The following is a 17,760-nucleotide window of genomic DNA, read 5'->3' on the forward strand; positions in this document are numbered from 1 at the left end:
CTGCTAAGGACAGGCAACAAGCAGAAGAGACTTGTTTGGGCTAAAGAACACAAGGAATGGACATTAGACCAGTAGAAATCTGTGCTTTGGTCTGATGAGTCCAAATTTGAGATCTTTGGTTCCAACCACCGTGTCTTTGTGCGACGCAGAAAAGGTGAACGGATGGACTCTACATGCCTGGTTCCCACCGTGAAGCATGGCGGAGGAGGTGTGATGGTGTGGGGGGGCTTTGCTGGTGACACTGTTGGGGATTTATTCAAAATTGAAGGCATACTGAACCAGCATGGCTACCACAGCATCTTGCAGCGGCATGCTATTCCATCCGGTTTGCGTTTAGTTGGACCATCATTTATTTTTCAACAGGACAATGACCCCAAACCCATCTCCAGGCTGTGTAAGGGCTATTTGACCAAGAAGGAGAGTGATGGGGTGCTACGCCAGATGACCTGGCCTCCACAGTCACCAGACCTGAACCTAATAGAGATGGTTTGGGGTGAGCTGGACCGCAGAGTGAAGGCAAAAGGGCCAACAAGTGCTAAGCATCTCTGGGAACTCCTTCAAGATTGTTGGAAGACCATTTCCGGTGACTACCTCTTGAAGCTCATCAAGAGAATGACAAGAGTGTGCAAAGCAGTCATCAAAGCAAAAGGTGGCTACTTTGAAGAACCTAGAATATAAGACATATTTTCAGTTGTTTCACACTTTTTTGTTAAGTATATAATTCCACATGTGTTAATTCATAGTTTTGATGCCTTCAGTGTAAATGTACAATTTTCATAGTCATGAAAATACAGAAAAATCTTTAAATGAGAAGGTGTGTCCAAACTTTCGGTCTGTACTGTAGGTGCAGTATTATAGTAGTTATATCCTTGTACATAGGGCCAGTATTATAGCAGTTATATTCTTTGTACATAGGAGCGGTATTATAGTAGTTATATTCTTGTACATAGGAGCAGTATTATAGCAGTTATATTCTTTGTACATAGGAGCAGTATTATAGCAGTTATATTCTTTGTACATAGGAGCGGTATTATAGCAGTTATATTCTTTGTACATAGGAGTAGTATTATAGTAGTTATATTCTTGTACATAGGAGCAGTATTATAGCAGTTATATTCTTTGTACATAGGAGCGGTATTATAGTAGTTATATTCTTGTACATAGGAGCAGTATTATAGTACTTATATTCTTGTACATAGGAGCAGTATTATAGTAGTTATATTCTTTGTACATAGGAGCGGTATTATAGTAGTTATATTCTTGTACATATGGGCAGTATTATAGTAGTTATATTCTTGTACATAGGGGCAGTATTATAGTAGTTATATTCTTGTACATAGGGGCAGTATTATAGTAGTTATATTCTTGTACATAGGGGGCAGTATTATAGTAGTTATATTCTTGTACATAGGGGCAGTTTTATAGTAGTTATATTCTTGTACATAGGAGCAGTATTATAGTAGTTATATTCTTGTACATAGGGGGCAGTATTGTAGTAGTTATATTCTTGTACATAGGGGGCAGTATTATAGTAGTTATATTCTTGTACATAGGAGCAGTATTATAGTAGTTATATTCTTGTACATAGGGGACAGAGCAGTATTATAGTAGTTATATCCTTGTACATAGGGAGCAGTATTATAGTAGTTATATTCTTGTACATAGGGGCAGTATTATAGTAGTTATATTCTTGTACATAGGGGCAGTATTATAGTAGTTATATTCTTGTACATAGGAGCAGTATTATAGTAGTTATATTCTTGTACATAGGGGCAGTATTATGGTAGTTATATTCTTGTACATACGGGGCAGTATTATAGTAGTTATTATATTCTTGTACATAGGAACAGGATTATAGTAGTTATATTCTTGTACATAGGGGCAGTATTATAGTAGTTCTATTCTTGTACATAGGAGCAGTGTTATAGTAGTTATATTCTTGTACATAGGGAGCAGTATTATAGTAGTTATATTCTTGTACATAGGAGCAGTATTATAGTAGTTATGTTCTTGTACAAAGGGGTCAGTATTATAGTAGTTATATTCTTGTATATAGGAGCAGTATTATAGTAGTTATATTCTTGTACAGAGGGGGCAGTATTAAAGTAGTTATATTCTTGTACATAGGGGCAGTTTTATAGTAGTTATATTCTTGTACATAGGAGCAATATTATAGTAGTTATATTCTTGTACATAGGGGCAGTTTTATAGTAGTTATATTCTTGTACATAGGAGCAATATTATAGTAGTTATATTCTTGTACATAGGAGCAGTATTATAGTAGTTATATTCTTGTACATAGGGGCAGTATTATAGTAGTTATATTCTTGTACATACGGGGCAGTATTATAGTAGTTATTATATTCTTGTACATAGGAACAGGATTATAGTAGTTATATTCTTGTACATAGATGCAGTATTATAGTAGTTATATTCTTGCACATATGAGCAGTATTATAGTAGTTATATTCTTGTACATAGGGGCAGTATTATAGTTGTTATATCCTTGTACATAGGGAGCAGTATTATAGTAGTTATATTCTTGTACATAGGAGCAGTATTATAGTAGTTATATTCTGGTACATAAGGGGCAGTATTATAGCAGTTATATTCTTTGTACATAGGAACAGGATTATAGTAGTTATATTCTTGTACACAGGGGCAGTATTATACTAGTTATATTCTTGTACATAGGAGCAGTATTATAGTAGTTATATTCTTGTACATAGGGAGCAGTATTATAGTAGTTATATTCTTGTACATAGGAGCAGTATTATAGTAGTTATGTTCTTGTACATAGGGGTCAGTATTATAGTAGTTATATTCTTGTATATAGGAGCAGTATTATAGTAGTTATATTCTTGTACATAGGGGGCAGTATTATAGTAGTTATATTCTTGTACATAGGAGCAGTATTATAGTAGTTATTTTCTTTGTACATAGGAGCGGTATTATAGTAGTTATATTCTTGTACATAGGAGCAGTATTATAGTAGTTATATTCTTTGTACATAGGAGCGGTATTATAGTAGTTATATTCTTGTACATATTGGGCAGTATTATAGTAGTTATATTCTTGTACATAGGAGGCAGTATTATAGTAGTTATATTCTTGTACATAGGGGGCAGTATTATAGTAGTTATATTCTTGTACATAGGAGCAGTATTATAGTAGTTATATTCTTGTATGTAAGGGCAGTATTATAGTAGTTATGTTCTTGTACATAGGGGTAGTATTATAGTAGTTATATTCTTGTACATAGGAGCAGTATTATAGTAGTTATATTCTTGTACATAGGGGACAGTATTATAGTAGTTATATTCTTGTACATAGGAACAGGATTATAGTAGTTATATTCTTGTACATAGGAGCAGTATTATAGTAGTTATGTTCTTGTGCATAGGGGTCAGTATTATAGTAGTTATATTCTTGTACATAGGAGCAGTATTATAGTAGTTATATTCCTGTACATAGGGGGCAGTTTTATAGTAGTTATATTCTTGTACATAGGAGCAGTATTATAGTAGTTATATTATTGTACATAGGTGCAGTATTATAATAGTTATATTCTTGTACATAGGGGGCAGTATTATAGTAGTTATATTCTTGTACATAGGGGGCAGTATTATAGTAGTTATATTCTTGTACATAGGAGCAGTATTATAGTAGTTATATTCTTTGTACATAGGAGCGGTATTATAGTAGTTATATTCTTGTACATAGGAGCAGTATTATAGTAGTTATATTCTTGTACATAGGAGCAGTATTATAGTAGTTACATTCTTGTACATAGGAGCAGTATTATAGTAGTTATATTCTTTGTACATAGGAGCGGTATTATAGTAGTTATATTCTTGTACATGGTGGCAGTATTATAGTAGTTATATTCTTGTACATAGGGGCAGGGGCAGTTTTATAGTAGTTATATTATTGTACATAGGAGCAATATTATAGTAGTTATATTCCTGTACATAGGTGCAGTATTATAGTAGTTATTTTCTTGTACATAGGGGGCAGTATTATAGTAGTTATATTCTTGTATATAGGAGCAGTATTATAGTAGTTATTTTCTTTGTACATAGGAGCGGTATTATAGTAGTTATATTGTTGTACATAGGAGCAGTATTATAGTAGTTATATTCTTTGTACATAGGAGCGGTATTATAGTAGTTATATTCTTGTACATATTGGGCAGTATTATAGTAGTTATATTCTTGTACATAGGAGGCAGTATTATAGTAGTTATATTCTTGTACATAGGGGGCAGTATTATAGTAGTTATATTCTTGTACATAGGAGCAGTATTATAGTAGTTATATTCTTGTATGTAAGGGCAGTATTATAGTAGTTATGATCTTGTACATAGGGGGCAGTATTATAGTAGTTATATTCTTGTACATAGAAGCAGTGTTATAGTAGTTATATTATTGTACATAGGGGGCAGTATTATAGTAGTTATATTCTTGTACATAGGAACAGGATTATAGTAGTTATATTCTTGTACATAGGATGAGTATTATAGTAGTTATGTTCTTGTACATAGGGATCAGTATTATAGTAGTTATATTCTTGTACATAGGAGCAGTATTATAGTAGTTATATTCCTGTACATAGGGGGCAGTTTTATAGTAGTTATATTCTTGTACATAGGAGCAGTATTATAATAGTTATATTATTGTACATAGGTGCAGTATTATAGTAGTTATATTCTTGTACATAGGGGGCAGTATTATAGTAGTTATATTCTTGTACATAGGTGGCAGTATTATAGTAGTTATATTCTTGTACATAGGAGCAGTATTATAGTAGTTATATTCTTGTACATAGGAGCAGTATTATAGTAGTTACATTCTTGTACATAGGAGCAGTATTATAGTAGTTATATTCTTTGTACATAGGAGCGGTATTATAGTAGTTACATTCTTGTACATAGGAGCAGTATTATAGTAGTTATATTCTTTGTACATAGGAGCGGTATTATAGTAGTTATATTCTTGTACATAGGGAACAGTATTATAGTAGTTATATTCTTGTACATAGCGGCAGTATTATAGTAGTTATATTCTTGTACATAGGGGGCAGTATTATAGTAGTTATATTCTAGTACATAGGGGCAGTTTTATAGTAGTTATGTTCTTGTACATAGGAGCAGTATTATAGTAGTTATAATCTTGTACATACAGTACAGACCAAAAGTTTGGACACACCTTCTCATTTAAAGATTTTTCAGTATTTTCATGACTATGAAAATTGTACATTCACACTGAAGGCATCAAAACTATGAATTAACACATGTGGAATTATATACTTAACAAAAAAATGTGAAACAACTGAAAATATGTCTTATATTCTAGGTTCTTCAAAGTAGCCACCTTTTGCTTTGATGACTGCTTTGCACACTCTTGGCATTCTCTTGATGAGCTTCAAGAGGTAGTCACCGGAAATGGTCTTCACTTCACAGGTGTGCCCTGTCAGGTTTAATAAGTGGGATTTCTTGCCTTATAAATGGGGTTGGGACCATCAGTTGTATTGTGCAGAAGTCTGGTGGATACACAGCTGATAGTCCTACTTTATAGACTATTAGAATTTATATTATGGCAAGAAAAAAGCAGCTAAGTAAAGAAAAACGAGTGGCCATCATTACTTTAGGAAATGAAGGTCAGTCAGTGCGAAAAATTGGGCAAACTTTGAATGTGTCCCCAAGTGCAGTTGCAAAAACCATCAAGCGCTACAAAAGAAACTGGCTCACATGATCACCGCCCCAGGAAGGGAAGACCAAGAGTCACCTCTGCTCCTGAGGATAAGTTTATCCGAGTCACCAGCCTCAGAAATCGCAGGTTAACAGCAGCTCAGACTAGAGACCAGGTCAATGCCACACAGAGTTCTAGCAGCAGACACATCTCTTCAACAACTGTTAAGAGGAGACTTTGTGCAGCAGGCCTTCATGGTAAAATAGCTGCTAGGAAACCACTGCTAAGGACAGGCAACAAGCAGAAGAGACTTGTTTGGGCTTAAGAACACAAGGAATGGACATTAGACCAGTGGAAATCTGTGCTTTGGTCTGATGAGTCCAAATTTGAGATCTTTGGTTCCAACCACCGTGTCTTTGTGCGACGCAGAAAAGGTGAACGGATGGACTCTACATGCCTGGTTCCCACCGTGAAGCATGGAGGAGGAGGTGTGATGGTGTGGGGGGGCTTTGCTGGTGATACTGTTGGGGATTTATTCAAAATTGAAGGCATACTGAACCAGCATGGCTACCACAGCATCTTGCAGCGGCATGCTATTCCATCCGGTTTGCGTTTAGTTGGACCATCATTTATTTTTCAACAGGACAATGACCCCAAACACCTCCAGGCTGTGTAAGGGCTATTTGACCAAGAAGGAGAGTGATGGGGTGCTACCCCAGATGACCTGGCCTCCACAGTCACCAGACCTGAACCCAATCGAGATGGTTTGGGGTGAGCTGGACCGCAGAGTGAAGGCAAAAGGGCCAACAAGTGCTAAGCATCTCTGGGAACTCCTTCAAGATTGTTGGAAGACCATTTCCGGTGACTACCTCTTGAAGCTCATCAAGAGAATGCCAAGAGTGTGCAAAGCAGTCATCAAAGCAAAAGGTGGCTACTTTGAAGAACCTAGAATATAAGACATATTTTCAGTTGTTTCACACTTTTTTGTTAAGTATATAATTCCACATGTGTTAATTCATAGTTTTGATGCCTTCAGTGTGAATGTACAATTTTCATAGTCATGAAAATACAGAAAAATCTTTAAATGAGAAGGTGTGTCCAAACTTTCGGTCTGTACTGTAGGTGCAGTATTATAGTAGTTATATCCTTGTACATAGGGGGCAGTATTATAGTAGTTATATTCTTGTACATAGGAGCAGTATTATAGTAGTTATATTCTTGTACATAGGAGCAGTATTATAGTACTTATATTATTGTACATAGGAGCAGTATTATAGTAGTTATATTCTTTGTACATAGGAGCGGTATTATAGTAGTTATATTCTTGTGCATATGGGCAGTATTATAGTAGTTATATTCTTGTACATAGGGGCAATATTATAGTAGTTATATTCTTGTACATAGGGGGCAGTATTATAGTAGTTATATACTTGTACATAGGGGCAGTTTTATAGTAGTTATATTCTTGTACATAGGAGCAGTATTATAGTAGTGATATTCTTGTACATAGGTGCAGTATTATAGTAGTTATATTCTTGTACATAGGGGGCAGTATTATAGTAGTTATATTCTTGTACATAGGAGCAGTATTATAGTAGTGATATTCTTGTACATAGGTGCAGTATTATAGTAGTTATATTCTTGTACATAGGGGGCAGTATTGTAGTAGTTATATTCTTGTACATAGGGGGCAGTATTATAGTAGTTATATTCTTGTACATAGGAGCAGTATTATAGTAGTTATATTCTTGTACATAGGGGGCAGAGCAGTATTATAGTAGTTATATCCTTGTACATAAGGAGCAGTATTATTGTAGTTATATTCTTGTACATAGGGGCAGTATTATAGTAGTTATATTCTTGTACATAGGGGCAGTATTATAGTAGTTATATTCTTGTACATAGGAGCAGTATTATAGTAGTTATATTCTTGTACATAGGGGCAGTATTATAGTAGTTATATTCTTGTACATAGGGGGCAGTATTATAGTAGTTATTATATTCTTGTACATAGGAACAGGATTATAGTAGTTATATTCTTGTACATAGGGGCAGTATTATAGTAGTTCTATTCTTGTACATAGGAGCAGTATTATAGTAGTTATATTCTTGTACATAGGGAGCAGTATTATAGTAGTTATATTCTTGTACATAGGAGCAGTATTATAGTAGTTATGTTCTTGTACATAGGGGTCAGTATTATAGTAGTTATATTCTTGTATATAGGAGCAGTATTATAGTAGTTATATTCTTGTACATAGGGGGCAGTATTATAGTAGTTATATTCTTGTACATAGGGGCAGTTTTATAGTAGTTATATTCTTGTGCATAGTAGCAATATTATAGTAGTTATATTCTTGTACATAGGAGCAGTATTATAGTAGTTATATTCTTGTACTTAGGGGCAGTATTATAGTAGTTATATTCTTGTACATAGATGCAGTATTATAGTAGTTATGTTCTTGTACAAAGGGGCAGTATTATAGTAGTTATATTCTTGTACATAGGGGGCAGTATTATAGTAGTTATATTCTTGTACATAGATGCAGTATTATAGTAGTTATATTCTTGCACATATGAGCAGTATTATAGTAGTTATATTCTTGTACATAGGGGCAGTATTATAGTAGTTATATCCTTGTACATAAGGGGCAGTATTATAGCAGTTATATTCTTTGTACATAGGAACAGGATTATAGTAGTTATATTCTTGTACACAGGGGCAGTATTATACTAGTTATATTCTTGTACATAGGAGCAGTATTATAGTAGTTATATTCTTGTACATAGGGAGCAGTATTATAGTAGTTATATTCTTGTACATAGGAGCAGTATTATAGTAGTTATGTTCTTGTACATAGGGGTCAGTATTATAGTAGTTATATTCTTGTATATAGTAGCAGTATTATAGTAGTTATATTCTTGTACATAGGGGGCAGTATTATAGTAGCTATATTCTTGTACATAGGAGCAGTATTATAGTAGTTATTTTCTTTGTACATAGAAGCGGTATTATAGTAGTTATATTCTTGTACATAGGAGCAGTATTATAGTAGTTATATTCTTTGTACATAGGAGCGGTATTATAGTAGTTATATTCTTGTACATATTGGGCAGTATTATAGTAGTTATATTCTTGTACATAGGAGGCAGTATTATAGTAGTTATATTCTTGTACATAGGAGGCAGTATTATAGTAGTTATATTCTTGTACATAGGGGGCAGTATTATAGTAGTTATATTCTTGTACATAGGAGCAGTATTATAGTAGTTATATTCTTGTATGTAAGGGCAGTATTATAGTAGTTATGTTCTTGTACATAGGGGGCAGTATTATAGTAGTTATATTCTTGTACATAGGAACAGGATTATAGTAGTTATATTCTTGTACATAGGAGCAGTATTATAGTAGTTATGTTCTTGTACATAGGAGCAGTATTATAGTAGTTATATTCTTGTACATAAGGGGCAGTATTATAGCAGTTATATTCTTTGTACATAGGAACAGGATTATAGTAGTTATATTCTTGTACACAGGTGCAGTATTATACTAGTTATATTCTTGTACATAGGAGCAGTATTATAGTAGTTATATTCTTGTACATAGGGAGCAGTATTATAGTAGCTATATTCTTGTACATAGGGAGCAGTATTATAGTAGTTATATTCTTGTACATAGGAGCAGTATTATAGTAGTTATGTTCTTGTACATAGGGGTCAGTATTATAGTAGTTATATTCTTGTATATAGGAGCAGTATTATAGTAGTTATATTCTTGTACATAGGGGGCAGTATTATAGTAGCTATATTCTTGTACATATGAGCAGTATTATAGTAGTTATTTTCTTTGTACATAGAAGCGGTATTATAGTAGTTATATTCTTGTACATAGGAGCAGTATTATAGTAGTTATATTCTTTGTACATAGGAGCGGTATTATAGTAGTTATATTCTTGTACACATTGGGCAGTATTATAGTAGTTATATTCTTGTACATAGGAGGCAGTATTATAGTAGTTATATTCTTGTACATAGGGGGCAGTATTATAGTAGTTATATTCTTGTACATAGGAGCAGTATTATAGTAGTTATATTCTTGTACATAGGAGCAGTATTATAGTAGTTATATTCTTGTACATAGGGGGCAGTATTATAGTAGTTATATTCTTGTACATAGGAACAGGATTATAGTAGTTATATTCTTGTACATAGGAGCAGTATTATAGTAGTTATGTTCTTGTACATAGAAGCGGTATTATAGTAGTTATATTCTTGTACATAGGGGGCAGTATTATAGTAGTTATATTCTTGTACATAGGGGCAGGGGCAGTTTTATAGTAGTTATATTCTTGTACATAGGAGCAATATTATAGTAGTTATATTCTTGTACATAGGTGCAGTATTATGGTAGTTATATTCTTGTACATAGGGGGCAGTATTATAGTAGCTATATTCTTGTATATAGGAGCAGTATTATAGTAGTTATTTTCTTTGTACGTAGGAGCGGTATTATAGTAGTTATATTGTTGTACATAGGAGCAGTATTATAGTAGTTATATTCTTTGTACATAGGAGCGGTATTATAGTAGTTATAATCTTGTACATATTGGGCAGTATTATAGTAGTTATATTCTTGCACATAGGAGGTAGTATTATAGTAGTTATATTCTTGTACATAGGGGGCAGTATTATAGTAGTTATATTCATGTACATAGGAGCAGTATTATAGTAGTTATATTCTTGTATGTAAGGGCAGTATTATAGTAGTTATGTTCTTGTACATAGGGGGCAGTATTATAGTAGTTGTATTCTTGTACATAGAAGCAGTATTATAGTAGTTATATTATTGTACATAGGGGGCAGTATTATAGTAGTTATATTCTTGTACATAGGAACAGGATTATAGTAGTTATATTCTTGTACATAGGATCAGTATTATAGTAGTTATGTTCTTGTACATAGGGATCAGTATTATAGTAGTTATATTCTTGTACATAGGAGCAGTATTATAGTAGTTATATTCCTGTACATAGGGGGCAGTTTTATAGTAGTTATATTCTTGTACATAGGAGCAGTATTATAATAGTTATATTATTGTACATAGGTGCAGTATTATAGTAGTTATATTCTTGTACATAGGGGGCAGTATTATAGTAGTTATATTCTTGTACATAGGGGGCAGTATTATAGTAGTTATATTCTTGTACATAGGAGCAGTATTATAGTAGTTATATTCTTGTACATAGGAGCAGTATTATAGTAGTTACATTCTTGTACATAGGAGCAGTATTATAGTAGTTATATTCTTTGTACATAGGAGCGGTATTATAGTAGTTACATTCTTGTACATAGGAACAGTATTATAGTAGTTATATTCTTTGTACATAGGAGCGGTATTATAGTAGTTATATTCTTGTACATAGGGGCAGTATTATAGTAGTTATATTCTTGTACATAGCGGCAGTATTATAGTAGTTATATTCTTGTACATAGGGGGCCGTATTATAGTAGTTATATTCTTGTACATAGGGGCAGTTTTATAGTAGTTATGTTCTTGTACATAGGAGCAGTATTATAGTAGTTATAATCTTGTACATACAGTACAGACCAAAAGTTTGGACACACCTTCTCATTTAAAGATTTTTCAGTATTTTCATGACTATGAAAATTGTACATTCACACTGAAGGCATCAAAACTATGAATTACCACATGTGGAATTATATACTTAACAAAAAAGTGTGAAACAACTGAAAATATGTCTTATATTCTAGGTTCCTCAAAGTAGCCACCTTTTGCTTTGATGACTGCTTTGCACACTCTTGGCATTCTCTTGATGAGCTTCAAGAGGTAGTCACCGGAAATGGTCTTCCAACAATCTTGAAGGAGTTCCCAGAGATGCTTAGCACTTGTTGGCCCTTTTGCCTTCACTCTGCGGTCCAGCTCACCCCAAACCATCTCGATTGGGTTCAGGTCTGGTGACTGTGGAGGCCAGGTCATCTGGCGTAGCACCCCATCACTCTCCTTCTTGGTCAAATAGCCCTTACACAGCCTGGAGGTGTGTTCGGGGTCATTGTCCTGTTGAAAAATAAATGATGGTCCAACTAAACGCAAACCGGATGGAATAGCATGCCGCTGCAAGATGCTGTGGTAGCCATGCTGGTTCAGTATGCCTTTAATTTTGAATAAATCCCCAACAGTGTCACCAGCAAAGCCCCCCACACCATCACACCTCCTCCTCCATGCTTCACGGTGGGAACCAGGCATGTAGAGTCCATCCGTTCACCTTTTCTGTGTCACACAAAGACACGGTGGTTGGAACCAAAGATCTCATATTTGGACTCATCAGACCAAAGCACAGATTTCCACTGGTCTAATGTCCATTCCTTGTGTTCTTTAGCCAAACAAGTCTCTTCTGCTTGTTGCCTGTCCTTAGCAGTGGTTTCCTAGCAGCTATTTTACCATGAAGGCTGCTGCACAAAGTCTCCTCTTAACAGTTGTTGTAGAGATGTGTCTGCTGCTAGAACTCTGTGTGGCATTGACCTGGTCTCTAATGTGAGCTGCTGTTAACCTGCGATTTCTGAGGCTGGTGACTCGGATAAACTTATCCTCAGAAGCAGAGGTGACTCTTGGTCTTCCTTTCCTGGGGCGGTCCTCATGTGAGCCAGTTTCTTTGTAGCACTTGATGGTTTCTGCAACTGCACTTGGAGACACTTTCAAAGTTTTCCCAATTTTTCGGACTGACTGACCTTCATTTCTTAAAGTAATAATGGAGACTAGTTTTTCTTTACTCAGCTGCTTTTTTCTTGCCATAATACAAATTCTAACAGTCTATTCAGTAGGACTATCAGCTGTGTATCCACCTGACTTCTGCACAACACAACTGATGGTCCCAACCCCATTTATAAGGCAAGAAATCCCACTTATTAAACCTGACAGGGCACACCTGTGAAGTGAAAACCATTTCCGGTGACTACCTCTTGAAGATCATCAAGAGAATGCCAAGAGTGTGCAAAGCAGTCATCAAAGCTAAAGGTGGCTACTTTGAAGAACCTAGAATATAAGGCATATTTTCAGTTGTTTCACACTTTTTTGTTAAGTATATAATTCCACATGTGTTAATTCATAGTTTTGATGCCTTCAGTGTGAATGTACAATTTTCATAGTCATGAAAATGCAGAAAAATCTTTAAATGAAAAGGTGTGTCCAAACTTTTGGTCTGTACTGTAGGTGCAGTATTATAGTAGTTATATTCTTGTACATAGGGGGCAGTATTATAGTAGTTATATTCTTGTACATAGGGGGCAGTATTATAGTAGTTATATTCTTGTACATAGGAGCAGTATTATAGTAGTTATATTCTTTGTACATAGGAGCAGTATTATAGTAGTTATAATCTTTGTACATAGGAGCGTTATTATTGTAGTTATATTCTTGTACTTAGGAGCTGTATTATAGTAGTTATATTCTTGTACTTAGGAGCTGTATTATAGTAGTTATATTCTTGTACATAGGAGCAGTATTATAGTAGTTATATTCTTTGTACATAGGAGCGGTATTATAGTAGTTATATTCTTTGTACATAGGAACGGTATTATAGTAGTTATATTCTTGTACATAGGAGCAGTATTATAGGAGTAAGTTGTACAGTACATGGTATTACATATAAGCAGATGTGAAAGTACTGGGCCTCATAACAAATCTCTGAACACCCCTTTTCCCCCAGCATTTACCACTTTCTTAGCGTCGGGTCATTTTATATTGTGTATGCCACCACATGCTGTACATGCTACCGAGACAGTGAGTGCATGTCTGGATGTGCCCTCAATGACCTGCTGACAAGAAGACTCAACCCCATAACACAATTATACAAGGCTATGGTGCAATTTTCTATCCTCAGTTGCTTACTTGTATTTGTTTTTTTTTTCACTTACCAGCTTTGCCCACCGAATCTTGTCCTGTACCTGGATTGTTCTGCTGAAATTATGACCACACGAGTTGTCGGGAGAAGTAAGGTCAGTCATCGGAATGAAGTCGCCACAGAAAATGTAAAGAGGAGGCTACAGATGTTCTACCAGGCCATGGAGCCCTTACTTGCATATTATAAGACCAAGGGCCTTCTGTGTAAGGTAAGTTATACCGCTACCCTCTTAGCATTATAGCAGTTATATTCTTGTACATAGGGAGCAGTATTATAGTAGTTATATTCTTGTACATAGGGGGCAGTATTATAGTAGTTATATTCTTGTACATAGGAGCAGTATTATAGTAGTTATAATCTTGTACATAGGAGCAGTATTATAGTAGTTATATTCTTGTACATAGGGGCAGTATTATAGTAGTTATATTCTTGTACATAGGGGCAGTATTATAGCAGTTATATTCTTGTACATAGGAGCAGTATTATAGTAGTTATATTCTTGTACATAGGGGGCAGTATTATAGTAGTTATATTCTTGTACATAGGAGCAGTATTATAGTAGTTATATTCTTGTATATAGAAGCAGTATTATAGTAGTTATATTGTTGTACATAGGGGCAGTATTATAGTAGTTATATTCTTGTACATAGGTGCAGTATTATAGTAGTTATATTCTTGTACATAGGGGGCAGTATTATAGTAGTTATATTCTTATACGTAGGAGCAGTATTATAGTAGTTATATTCTTGTACATAGGGGGCAGTATTATAGTAGTTATATTCTTGTACATAGAGGACAGTATTATAGTAGTTATATTCTTGTATATAGGGGCAGTATTATCGTAGTTATATTCTTGTATATAGGAGCAGTATTATAGTAGTTATATTCTTGTACATAGAAGCAGTATTATAGCAGTTATATTCTTGTACATAGGGGCAGTATTATAGTAGTTATATTCTTGTACATAGGTGGCAGTATTATAGTAGTTATATTCTTGTACACAGGGGGCAGTATTATAGTAGTTATATTCTTGTATATAGAGGCAGTATTATAGTAGTTATATTCTTGTACGTAGGGGGCAGTATTATAGTAGTTATATTCTTGTACATAGAGGGCAGTATTATAGTAGTTATATTTTTGTACAGTACATAGGGGCAGTATTATAGTAGTTATATTCTTGTATTCTTGTACATAGGGGGCAGTATTACTGCAGTTATATTCTTGTACATAGGGGCAGTATTATAGTAGTTATATTCTTGTATTCTTGTACATAGGGGGCAGTATTATAGTAGTTATATTCTTGTACATACAGGCAGTATTATAGTAGTTGTATTCTTGTACATAGGGTGCAGTATTATAGTAGTTATATTCTACTACATATGAGCAGTATTATAGTAGTTATATTCTTGTACATAAGGTGTTCTATTATAGCAGTTATATTCTTGTACATAGGAGCAGTATTATAGTAGTTATATTCTTGTACAAAAGGAGCAGTATTATAGTAGTTATATTCTTGTATATAGAGGACAGTATTATAGTAGTTATATTCTTGTATATAGAGGACAGTATTATAGTAGTTATATTCTTGTACATAGGGAGCAGTATTATAGTAGTTATATTCTTTTACAGAGGAGCAGTATTACAGTAGTTGTATTCTTGTACATAGGGGCAGTATTATAGTAGTTATATTCTTATATATAGGGGGCAGTATTATAGTAGTTATATTCTTGTACATAGGGGCAGTATTATAGCAGTTATATTCTTGTACATAGGAGCAGTATTATAGTAGTTATATTCTTGTACAAAAGGAGCAGTATTATAGTAGTTATATTCTTGTACAAAGGAGCAGTATTATAGTAGTTATATTCTTGTACATAGGAGCAGTATTATAGTAGTTGTATTCTTGTACATAGGGGGCAGTATTATAGTTGTTATATTCTTGTATATAGGGGGCAGTATTATAGTAGTTATATTCTTGAACATAGGGGGCAGTATTATAGTAGTTATATTCTTGTACATAGGGGGCAGTATTATAGTAGTTATATTCTTGTACATAGGGGGCAGTATTATAGTAGTTGTATTCTTGTACATAGGGGGCAGTATTATAGTAGTTATATTCTTGTATATAGGGGGCAGTGTTATAGTTATATTTTTGTACATAGGGGGCAGTATTATAGTAGTTATATTCTTGTACATAGGGGGCAGTATTATAGTAGTTATATTCTTGTACATAGGGGGCAGTATTATAGTAGTTATATTCTTGTACATAGGGGGCAGTATTATAGTAGTTATATTCTTGTACATAGGGGGCAGTATTATAGTAGTTATATTCTTGTACATAGGGGGCAGTATTATAGTAGTTATATTCTTGTACGTAGGAGCAGTATTATAGTAGTTATATTCTTGTACATAGGGGGCAGTATTATAGTAGTTATATTCTTGTACATAGAGGACAGTATTATAGTAGTTATATTCTTGTATATAGGGGCAGTATTATCGTAGTTATATTCTTGTATATAGGAGCAGTATTATAGTAGTTATATTCTTGTACATAGGAGCAGTATTATAGCAGTTATATTCTTGTACATAGGGGCAGTATTATAGTAGTTATATTCTTGTACATAGGTGGCAGTATTATAGTAGTTATATTCTTGTACACAGGGGGCAGTATTATAGTAGTTACATTCTTGTATATAGAGGCAGTATTATAGTAGTTATATTCTTGTACGTAGGGGCAGTATTATAGTAGTTATATTCTTGTACATAGAGGGCAGTATTATAGTAGTTATATTCTTGTACAGTACATAGGGGCAGTATTATAGTAGTTATATTCTTGTATTCTTGTACATAGGGGGCAGTATTACTGCAGTTATATTCTTGTACATAGGGGCAGTATTATAGTAGTTATATTCTTGTATTCTTGTACATAGGGGGCAGTATTATAGTAGTTATATTCTTGTACATACAGGCAGTATTATAGTAGTTGTATTCTTGTACATAGGGTGCAGTATTATAGTAGTTATATTCTACTACATATGAGCAGTATTATAGTAGTTATATTCTTGTACATAAGGTGTTCTATTATAGCAGTTATATTCTTGTACATAGGAGCAGTATTATAGTAGTTATATTCTTGTACAAAAGGAGCAGTATTATAGTAGTTATATTCTTGTATATAGAGGACAGTATTATAGTAGTTATATTCTTGTATATAGAGGACAGTATTATAGTAGTTATATTCTTGTACATAGGGAGCAGTATTATAGTAGTTATATTCTTTTACAGAGGAGCAGTATTACAGTAGTTGTATTCTTGTACATAGGGGCAGTATTATAGTAGTTATATTCTTATATATAGGGGGCAGTATTATAGTAGTTATATTCTTGTACATAGGGGCAGTATTATAGCAGTTATATTCTTGTACATAGGAGCAGTATTATAGTAGTTATATTCTTGTACAAAAGGAGCAGTATTATAGTAGTTATATTCTTGTACAAAGGAGCAGTATTATAGTAGTTATATTCTTGTACATAGGAGCAGTATTATAGTAGTTGTATTCTTGTACATAGGGGGCAGTATTATAGTTGTTATATTCTTGTATATAGGGGGCAGTATTATAGTAGTTATATTCTTGAACATAGGGGGCAGTATTATAGTAGTTATATTCTTGTACATAGGGGGCAGTATTATAGTAGTTATATTCTTGTACATAGGGGGCAGTATTATAGTAGTTGTATTCTTGTACATAGGGGGCAGTATTATAGTAGTTATATTCTTGTATATAGGGGGCAGTGTTATAGTTATATTTTTGTACATAGGGGGCAGTATTATAGTAGTTATATTCTTGTACATAGGGGGCAGTATTATAGTAGTTATATTCTTGTACATAGGGGGCAGTATTATAGTAGTTATATTCTTGTACATAGGGGGCAGTATTATAGTAGTTATATTCTTGTACATAGGGGGCAGTATTATAGTAGTTATATTCTTGTACATAGGGGGCAGTATTATAGTAGTTATATTCTTGTACGTAGGAGCAGTATTATAGTAGTTATATTCTTGTACATAGGGGGCAGTATTATAGTAGTTATATTCTTGTACATAGAGGACAGTATTATAGTAGTTATATTCTTGTATATAGGGGCAGTATT

General features: G+C 33.9%; 1 protein-coding gene across 2 annotated transcripts in view; it reads left to right on the plus strand.

Moving 5' to 3' along the window:
* Positions 1-17,760, plus strand: part of AK5 (adenylate kinase 5) — a 277,032-nt gene that overhangs the window by 194,613 nt on the left and 64,659 nt on the right. For both annotated transcript variants that reach the window (XM_073643927.1, XM_073643926.1), the window contains one exon: positions 13,626-13,817. In XM_073643927.1, the coding sequence (XP_073500028.1) occupies positions 13,626-13,817 (192 nt within the window). The remainder of the gene's footprint in view (positions 1-13,625; positions 13,818-17,760) is intronic.

This window comes from Phyllobates terribilis, unplaced genomic scaffold (genome assembly GCF_046119375.1).
Source record: "Phyllobates terribilis strain yellow unplaced genomic scaffold, ASM4611937v1 Scaffold_8__6_contigs__length_399053987, whole genome shotgun sequence".
NCBI classification, from domain to species: domain Eukaryota; kingdom Metazoa; phylum Chordata; class Amphibia; order Anura; family Dendrobatidae; genus Phyllobates; species Phyllobates terribilis.